The 10,555-nt window shown below is 42.4% G+C and overlaps 1 protein-coding gene and 1 non-coding gene across 2 annotated transcripts; one reads left to right on the top strand and one right to left on the bottom strand.

The window, feature by feature from the left end:
- Positions 1–4,169: 4,169 nt before the first annotated feature.
- Positions 4,170–4,241, bottom strand: trnae-cuc (transfer RNA glutamic acid (anticodon CUC)). Its single transcript has one exon. It is a non-coding gene; the product is annotated as a tRNA-Glu (tRNA).
- Positions 4,242–5,239: 998 nt separating this feature from the next.
- mustn1b (musculoskeletal, embryonic nuclear protein 1b) lies at positions 5,240–8,035 on the top strand. The gene is made up of 3 exons (XM_035796704.2): positions 5,240–5,939; positions 6,168–6,291; positions 6,863–8,035. Exons 1-3 carry the CDS (start codon positions 5,931–5,933, stop codon positions 6,967–6,969), a joined length of 240 nt encoding a protein of 79 aa, XP_035652597.1. The 5' UTR covers positions 5,240–5,930; the 3' UTR covers positions 6,970–8,035.
- The last annotated feature ends 2,520 nt before the right edge of the window (positions 8,036–10,555 follow it).

Here is a 10,555-nt window from a genome sequence, read left to right as displayed (position 1 = left end):
TGATTCGAGTCCACCTGTGTTAAATTAAATTGATTGGACATGATTTAGAAAGGCACACACCTGTCTATATAAGGTCCCACAGTTGATAGTGCATGTGAGAGCAAAACCAAGCCATGAGGTTCAAGGAATTGTCCGTAGAGTTCCGAGACAGGATGGTGTCGTGGCACAAATCTGGGGAAGGGTACCAAAACATGTCTGCCGCATTGAAGGTCCCCAAGAACACTGTGACCTCAATCATTATTAAATGGAAGAAGTTTGGAACCACCAAGTCTCTTCCTAGAGTTGGCTGCCTGGCCAAACAGCAATCAGGGGAGAAGGGCCTTGGTCAGGGAGGTGACCAAGAACCCGACGGTCACTCTGACATCCCTCTGTGGATGTGGGAGAACCTTCCAGAAGGACAACTATCTCTGCAGCACTCCACCAATCAGGCCTTTTTGGTAGTGGCCAGAAGGAAGCCATTCCTCAGTAAAAGGCTCATGACAGCCTGCTTGGTGTTTGCTAAAATGCACCTAAATGACTCTGACACGTGAAACAAAATTCTCTGATCTGAAACCAAGATTGAACTCTTTGGCATGAATACCAAGCGTCACATCTGGAGGAAACCTGGCACCATACCCAAGAAGACTCGAGGCTGTAATCGCTGCCACAGGTGCTTCAACAAAGTACTGAGTTATGGGTCTGAATACTTATGTAAATTATATATATATTTATTTTAAATAAATTTGCGAAATGTCTAAATCTGTTTTTGCTTAATATGAAAATAGTCACGGGGTCTGAATACTTTTTTTCTTAACAGCCTTTATCTATTATAGACGTTTGAGCAGTGGCGAACCTATAGGCAGGCGTTCAGTGTGTAACATGTTTGTGATTCTGAAAGGACAACAAGCGTAATACCAGCGCACTCATGTAGGAGAGTGCACTATTTGTAAAACACAAAGGGCCGGTGGTGTAGTGGAGGGTATACGCAGGTATAAGCCATATCCCACTTTCTTTTCAGTGGGCATTGCTTATACTCAACAACTTAATCCCTACTGATGCGTATCAGTGTTGTGGAGGTATAAGACTTATCAATTATGTAGTACAATAGAGAAATTATGCACTAAGCCACCTACACAATCGCAAACCCTGTGAAATACACTGCTCAAAAAAATAAAGGGAACACTTAAACAACATGATACAATGTAACTCCAAGTCAATCACACTTCTGTGAAATCAAACTGTCCACTTAGGAAGCAACACTGACAATAAATTTCACATACTGTTGTGCAAATGGAATAGACAACAGGTGGAAATTATAGGAAATTAGCAAGACACCCCCAATAAAGGAGTGGTTCTGCAGGTGAGGACCACTTCTCAGTTCCAATGCTTCCTGGCTGATGTTTTAGTCACTTTGAAGGCTGGCGGTGCTTTCACTCTAGTGGTAGCATGAGACAGAGTCTACAACCCACACAAGTGGCTCAGGTAGTGCAGCTGATCCAGGATGGCACATCAATGCGAGCTGTGGTAAGACTGTTTGCTGTGTCTGTCAGCGTAGTGTCCAGAGCATGGAGGCGCTACCAGGAGACAGGCCAGTACATCAGGAGATGTGGAGGAGGCCGTAGGAGGGCAACAACCCAGCAGCAGGACCGCTACCGCCAGAGCCCTGCAAAATGACCTCCAGCAGTCCACAAATGTGCATGTGTCTGCTCAAACGGTCAGAAACAGATTCCATGAGGTCCCGACGTCCACAGGTGGGGGTTGTGCTTACAGCCCAAGACCGTGCAGGACGTTTTTCATTTGCCAGAGAACACCAAGATTGGCAAATTCGCTACTGGCACCCTGTGCTCTTCACAGATGAAAGTGGGGTGGCATTTCTTTGGTGGGTTGCACAGCCCTCCTTGTGCTCGCCAGAGGTAGCCTGACTGCCATTAGGTACCGCGATGAGATCCTCAGACCCCCTGTGAGACCATATACTGGTGCGGTTGGCCCTGGGTTCCTCCTAATGCAAGACAATGCTAGACCTCATGTGGCTGGAGTGTGTCAGCAATTCCTGCAAGAGGAAGGCATTGATGCTATGGACTGGCCCGCCCGTTCCCCAGACCTGAATCCAATTGAGCACATCTGGGACTGCCTAAGGTGAATGCACCAATTTGTAAGTCGCTCTGGATAAGAGCGTCTGCTAAATGACTTAAATGTAAATGTAATGTCTCGCTCCATCCAGGAGTTGGCAGATGCTTTAGTCCAGGTCTGGGAGGTCTGGGAGGAGATTCCTCAGGAGACTAGCCACCTCATCAGGAGCATGGCCATGCGTTGTAGGGAGGTCAAACGCAGGCACATGGAGGCCACACACACTACTGAGCCTCATTTTGACTTGTTTTAAGGACATTACATGAAAGTTGGATCAGCCTGTAGTGTGGTTTTCCACTTTAATTTGGAGTGTGACTCCAAATCCAGACCTCTATGGGTTGATAAATTTGATTTCCATTTATATTTTTTGTGCCATATTAATGACCTAAGACTCGTATTTCTGTGTGTTTATTATGTTATAATTAAATCTATGATTTGATAGAGCACTCTGACTGAGTGGTGGTAGGCACCAGCAGGCGTGTAAGCATTCATTCAAACAGCACTTTCGTGCATTTTGCCAGCAGCTCGTCGCTGTGCTTCAAGCATAGAGTTGTTTATGACTTCAATCCTATCAACTCCCGAGATTAGGTTGGTGTTGACATCTTTGCTGAAATCCAGTCAGGTGTGTTTTTTTTGTGTGTTTTTTTGGGGCGAATGCGTAATAATGATTTAAAGTCGCACTGTTGCAACTGCCTGTAAACACACAGTCCAGTTCAAAGTGAATGATTGCAGGCACGTGTTTCAAATGACTTGTTTGTATGAAGGTCTACTATAGCTCTGATTAGCTATAGCGGTCCGTTCTGTGTCGACTCCAGTCCTGGACAAGACCAATGTTTTTATTCGTTTTTTTTTGTACAGCGGTGTCTATTGATTGTCCAAACGCTCGGCCGCTTTCCCACTCTCTATTTTCACAAATCCCTTAGAATACTTCATTCCAAAACAGTCTAAGAATTTAGGAAACCATGAAAATGACCATATCTAATTTGTCACTTGTCAGAATAATTTTTTAAAGTGTCATTCTTCCTGGGGGTGTATATGAACAGATTTCATGTTGGAAAAATGCGGTCAGTTCCACTTTGAATGCAACAGTGTTCCACACAAATAAGTTATTTCCGTGCTTCTTTCTACATCTGCATTGCGTTTTGGGGTTTTAGCCTGAGTGTCTGTACAGCACTTTGACATCTGCTGATGTAAAAATGGCGTTATAAATAAATTTGATTGATTGATGGCTAACAGCAAGCACGCTGCAATAGAAAAGTTCCACTCACCAGATGATGATCATTTGAAATTTCTTGTTGAAAAGTTATTCTTGAAATGGGAGAAGCTAACAAATTAGCAACATCCTTTTTGATAACACCTGCTGTAGCCCTGTAAACTGTTAACCCTTTCCATCCAACAAAAACTGATGATTAAATCAGAACATAATTTTAAAATAGTATAATTTATAATTATTTTATAAATCCTTCGCTCTTTCCTCAGCCCATTGTTCCCCAGTGTGTTTGGGTTAGTAATAACTTGTAGAGTGGCTCTATTTGCCCTCAGCATGCATTTATTCACTATTATGAATATCTAAAATATCCATATGTTATTCTGAAATATGAACACAGAAATACTGGACATTTTTAACTCTTATGGTGGTGATTTGACAATAACATTCATGGTCTTTTATTGGACTCGCATTTTTCTGCTCTTGACTTTGTCGCCCCCCCCTTCCTCAGGTCTAGGTGTTGAATCGGTCTCGCTTTAGGTGACCAGGAACACAACACCGAGTGTCTGTCTTAATGCTTCTGTAAGTAAGGAGTGGCGATACAGTAAATGTGGTGATGATGAACTGTTTGAGTGTTGGCTGATGCAAAGGAATAACTGACTGGGGTTTGGTAAACGGCGGTGCAGGTTGTCCTCCGTTCAACAGAGGGATTTTATTGTAAAAACTAAAATGACTGGCAAATGATCGACTTACATTACCATTAAAAATGATTTTACAATAAAGTTTGTAAAACACTGAAATAACAGATTTTGTCTCTGAACAGAGAGCGCTTTCTGTAGGGTTTAAAAAACATGTGTTCCCTGACCGGGAATCGAACCCGGGCCGCGGCGGTGAGAGCGCCGAATCCTAACCACTAGACCACCAGGGAGCTGCCAGAGCATAGAATGATTTGTAGTAATAAGTCTCTTGGAATGGAGGGGGTGAACAATGAGAGTTATAAGACAGGGGAAGGAGTCTCTGAGATCATAGGTCTTCATAATACTCTAGACTGCCAACTGGGTACACATTTTCACAATGACAGAGTGGGCCCTCGGTAAACTGTAACAGGTGCAGTGAGACGTACACCACTGAGTGAGGACCTATTTCTTCCCATAGAGTAGACTTACTCCGAGAGTAATGTCTCAGTACCCACAAATAGACCCCTCACTACACACAGACTTTTCTAGCATTTAAAATTACTCAAACTATTATTGACACACAAGCCTGGCTCTCAAACACTTTTTGCATTCTGTCCTGACTCGCTTGCCATTTGACTGCACACAGGCGTATGTTGACAGGCAAGCGTTGGCTTTTCTCCCAAACAGAAAGGTTGACTCACTAGTCTCCCTGTGATATGTATGGTCTTGCCCCCTCTCAGAGTCAAGTCGAAATTGTATGACCAAGTGTTGTCTGCAAAATCTCTACACCTTTCAGGTTTAATGTGATGGAAGAAGAACTCTGCCTGTAGACTAGCAGTTAGAGAGTAACCGGAAGGTCGCTGGTTTGAATAGTTGAGCTGACAATGAGTGAAAAATATGCCAATGTGCTTTTGAGCAAGGCACTTAACCCTAATTTGCTCCAGGGGTGCCATACTATGACTGACCCTGTAAAACACATTTTACTGCACCAGTCTGGTGTATGTGACTGACGACAAACATTTACATTACATCTAAGTCATTTAGCAGACGCTCTTATCCAGAGCGACTTACAAATTGGTGCATTCACCTTATGACATCCAGTAGAACAGCCACTTTACAATAGTGAATCTAAATCTTTTAGGGGGGTGAGAAGGATTACTTATCCTATCCTCGGTATTCCTTAAAGAGGTGGGGTTTCAGGTGTCTCCGGAAGGTGGTGATTGACTCCGCTGTCCTGGCGTCGTGAGTGAGTTTGTTCCACCATTGGGGGGCCAGAGCAGCGAACAGTTTTGACTGGGCTGAGCGGGAACTGTACTTCCTCAGTGGTAGGGAGGCGAGCAGGCCAGAGGTGGATGAACGCAGTGCCCTTGTTGTTATTATTATTATAATTTTTTTTGTGCAGTTTGGGTGTAGGCCTGTTACTTTATGTCATGTTGAATCTATCTAATGTGTTCTGCCAGTTGAGCTGAAGTGCATTCAATGAGGCCCAAAAGGACATTCCCTGACTGGGAATCAAACCCAGGCCACAGTGGTGAGAGTCCTGAATCCTGACTACTAGGGACTAGCGTGGCTTCCCATAGTTATTTCTGTTCCTTGGAATCACTCCCAGCAGAATGTTATGGGGAAAGGGCTATTTGTTGTCTCGTTCCCTCAGCTGTTCGTTGAAACCACATCCTAAACGAAGGAAGACCCGTTCCAGCTGCACAATCACTCACGTCAGGCCTAATAATACACCCTGATAATGGTCATAGAGCGAGAGAGGAATAGAAAGAGGGTGGGGGTCCACTGACTCACTCCCAGGGTCAATAAGAGAGAATAGCCCCCTGAGGATCTCAGGGTATAAATATAATGGACTGGACAGAGGATCAGTCCATACACACCAACGCGCGCACACAGCTCCACTGACCAGAACTCTGGGATTAAGACACAACCCACACACCATGTCTCAGGTAAGCCAACTTCCCTGTATCCTACTGTACCGACCTACTGTATCAATTGTTTGTCACCGTTTTTGATGATAGCCACATTTCCATATTATTTTCTATGTTAAGGATCCCACAATGTTTACTTTTAGAATAGAAAGATTGAGACAAATCAGAGGGAGTGTTGTAGGATCAGGGAAAGGTGTGAGATTTTGTCCTGTCTTTAACCTCCATTCTCTCTCCTGCCCTCCATAGCCCGTTGAGGTGAAGAAGAAGAAGCGTCCTGTGATGAAGGAGGAGGACTTGAAAGGAGCCCGCAGCAAACTGGGGCTAAAGGGCGAGCCCAAGAGTAAGACCTATGAGGTCATGGTAGAGTGTGGTGAGTAGGAGCTTTACCACTCCACAGTGTGTCATCGGGAACAGCGTTTTACACACTGGCATTATTGTAAGTTTCCATTCTGGCTCTACAGACTCAGTACCTATAGTACGGTCGCTTGCATAACATTTATTTCTATTTGTGTGTCCAATATAAGTAATGAATCACTTTCACTAGTTGTAGACACTAGTGTAGGGAACATATCAGGGGGAGTAAAGTTACACAGTCAAGTGAGACGTGAGCTCGGATATACTTTTTAGAATGTTATCTCTGAACTCTGGCATGTATTTGGCCCGAGCCCAGCTCGGATTGAAGTAGGGACAAAGTTTCCACTCCTTCTATAGAGACTGAATCTTGTATAGTCAGTCTGTAAGACCAAGGGTATACATAGTTGGTGGCAAGATAACTAGAAAGGAGGATAAAATACAACAACTACAGCACTTCTTCTAAAGATTATAGACACATTTCAGTATATAGATTTGTCAGTGTGTGTGTATGTTGCGTCATGTTTCTGTGGTAGTGTGGCGTTCCAAGCACTATCTTCGCTCACAGCCTTGTCTCTGTCCATCCACAGAGCGTATGGGAAAGGTGGCTCCCTCAGTGTTCAGTGGGGTGAAGTCTGGAGGAGAGACTGTACTGGAGAAGCCTAAAGCCCCAGGAGCCAGCATCTTTGGCAAGTAGAGCCGTCCAGTGTGGAGTGTTGGCTATCATCACTGCGCTAGAGTCTAGAGGAGAGACGGGACAGACGCATCAATGGACAAACGGCAATGAAGAAGCCAAACCTTGCTGTTATTGAATGGTTTGATACCTGTTTTTCCATTTTCAGCACGGAAATAGGCCCATCTCATTTTGAGCAGGTTGTTCATAGTAGGGTTTGTTCATACTGTATGATGACTTTTTATGATTGATTGAGAATGAAGGGAAATTCCAGCATCATGGATGTGATATTTGCACACACAATGAAAAACAAAATGTCACAGAGTTGACTTATCAGGTAAAAATGAAAGTGCTATCATGATTGCCTTACGCAGCAATGCTGACTGATCATGTTATGATCATGCCATTGATCATGTTATGACGTGTCTGTAACGTTCTAAGCGTAACGAATGTGACCAAGTACCTACAGAGAGGAAGGAAACCAATTATACATCACATAAGCCCTTGATGAAGTTGGCTTTGCACAGAAAGTTTGTGGAAAATCATACTCAAAACATGTCCACAATAACAACCTTTCCTCAAAAATATTAGTTGTGACACTTCCTGTCCAAATCAGCATTCTATCTTCACTAGACTGTAGAATTCTATACTAGTAATCAAAGGACAAAAATGTGTTTCATTAACCTTCCGGCTTGGTCAGAAACAGAGGGACAGATGTTAGTACCAAAACAAGTTCTGTGAGCCATTACCAAAAGCTATGAAATATATGGTTGAAAATACTTATTTTGAGACTTTGTAGCCTACTTTGTAGCCTACTTTGTAGTAACATTAAATTTGGCAAATATAAAGGCCAAATGTAGTCTTTACTTCAAAATACACACATTCAAATAGAATTTTATTGGTCACATATTTTGCAGATGTTATTGGGGGTGTAGCGAAAATATGGTAAATATTTTCTCTAAATATGAAAGTTTAATTAGGAAATAAGCTAGTTTTTCATGTTCGGGTTGACCTTACTATGAAGTTGCTCAAATTGTAAATGCTGAAATATTTGTCTTATGTTTTTATAAACAAATTAATGACTTCCCTACTTATTGATTCTGTATCCTATTGTTTGGAGTGTTAAAAAAGATTGCAGTGTCACCATTACTACATTACAATGTTGTTACTACAAGATCTACAAGCTCTAAACAAGATCTAAACACGTGGACAAAGTCATGTAATAGTAGGGGTGTCAAACATACGGGCCGGATCTGGCTTGAATCTAGACATAGGAGATAGTGAGCGAACTTTGGTCAGCTCGAAGTTCAACTCGGTATAACCGATCCGGTGACATGAAAGTGGCTCACCTTTTAGCCAGGCAAATTTCTACAGGTTGATGTTTATTGTAATGAATCTTACACTGGAGGCAGAACTAAATTATTTCTGCTAGATGGGCCAGCTGCAAAGTCAAAATTGTCTATCATAAAAATGTATGGTTAGGCGTGAAGGTTAGCTCTGTGTGTGTGTGTGTGTGTGTGTGTGTGTGTGTGTGTGTGTGTGTGTGTGTGTATATATGAGGTTTAAAATCAGGATTTATGACTGACTGTGCCAGCTAGTGACCACTCTGCAGAGCTGCCTCCAGCACAAGTTTCATGACATGCCAACCTGCTAAATGTATATGGGAACGAATCCTTCAGAGCTAACCTTCCCCAGAGCAGTCTAACTCGGGGCTAACTTCATTTATCATGACATGTTTGAGCTGTAAGTTAAGGACCAATCAAATTAGGTTCCCTCCAGCAATTGCCGCAAAGAGTGCGCCATCATCCCTTCATTCTCCTGAAACATATTTTGTGGCATTTTAAGTATTTTATTAATCAAATGTGAGTTTTAAAAAATTATAGTATTGAAATGCAATATTACAGGATGCATTTGAAACTTTTGTATGACTTAATACAATTGTATCGATAGCCATATTACAATTGTGTTGTGATAATTGCATTGTTTGCTCTATAACCTGTTAATTCGTATGCTTTGCGACCGTGATAAAAAGGCCTAAAGGCAGAGACAAGAAAACGGTGGCAGAATAAAACCACACCTTTGTTTTATCACAAAACCGAATAGCAACCTCTGTCCTGTGAAGTCCACAAAGCATATTGCATGTACAGTAACAGACATGACCTACAGAGTGGTCAGTCAAGTTAATGTTTGCCTTTAAACAACTATTGATTTAGAACCACCAAGAGTTGCCGCAAGTCAAAGAAAATATACCTTGACTTTGTTGTCCTTAAGCCATTTTGCCACAACTTTGGAAGTATGCTTGGGGTCATTGTCCATTTGGAAGACCCATTTGCGAACAAGCTTTAACTTCCTGACTGATGTCTTGAGATGTTGCTTCAATATATCCAGATAATTTTCCTGTCTCATGATGCCATCTATTTTATGAAGTGCACCAGTCCATCCTGCAGCAAAGCACCCCCATAACATGATGCTGCCACCCCTGTGCTTCACGGTTGGGATGGTGTTCTTCAGCTCACAAACCTCCCCCTTTTTCCTCCAAACATAACGATGGTCATTGTGGCCATATTTTTGTTTCATCAGACCAGAGGACATTTCTCCAAAAACTACAATCTTTGTCCCCATATACAGTTGCAAACCGTAGTCTGGCTTTTTTATGGTGGCTTTGGAGCAGTGGCTTCTTCCTTTCTGAGTGGACTTTCAGGTTATGTCGATATATACTTTTGTACCTGTTTCCTCCAACATCTTCACAAGATTGATCTGCACTTTTCGTACCAAAGTACATTCATCTCTAGGAGACAGAACGCATCTTCTTCCTGAGCAGTATGACAGCTGCGTGGTCCTATGTTGTTTATACCTGCGTACTATTGTTTGTACAGATGAACGTGGTACCTTCTGGCATTTGGAAATTGCTCCCAATGAGGAACCAGACTTGTGGAGGTCTTGGCTGATTTCTTTTGATTTTCCCATGATGTCGAGTAAAGAGGCACTGAGTTTGAAGGTAGGCCTTGAAATACATCCACAGGTACACCTCCAATTGATGTCAATTAGCCTATCGGAAGCTTCTAAAGCCATGATATTATTTGGGATTTTCCAAGCTGTTTAAAGGCACAGTCAATTTAGTGTACGTAAACTTCTGACCGACTGGAGTTGTGATACAGTGAATTAATCTTTGTGAAACAATTGTTGGAAAAAATTACTTGTCATGCACAAAGTAGATGTCCTAACCGACTTGCCAAAACTATAGTTTGTTAACAAGAAATTTGTGGAGTGGTTGAAAAATTAGTTTTAATGACTCCAACCTAAGTGTATGTAAACTTCCAACTTCAACTGTATATACAATTAACAATGGTGTGTGTAAGTGAGTGGTTGCGTGTATAGATGCCCAAGAAAACAAACCAAAATCAAACTCTACAGGGAGAGAGTCTCCTCAATGAATAGGAAAAATGTGTATTTATCCCAAAACACAAGGCCCAGGTATGTCCCATTTTGCTGATGACCCTCCTGGCTCCGCCCACTGACATCCTTATAAGGAAAACAAGAGCAAAGAGAAAGAATTCGGCAGAGTGGGAGGGTCGTCACACTCGTTTAGACCAGACATCATCAGATAGAT

The sequence above is a fragment of the Oncorhynchus keta genome, chromosome 21, assembly GCF_023373465.1.
Source record: "Oncorhynchus keta strain PuntledgeMale-10-30-2019 chromosome 21, Oket_V2, whole genome shotgun sequence".
Classification (NCBI taxonomy): domain Eukaryota; kingdom Metazoa; phylum Chordata; class Actinopteri; order Salmoniformes; family Salmonidae; genus Oncorhynchus; species Oncorhynchus keta.
Note: the sequence above shows the minus strand (reverse complement) of the source record. Positions and strands in the feature narration are given on the sequence as shown.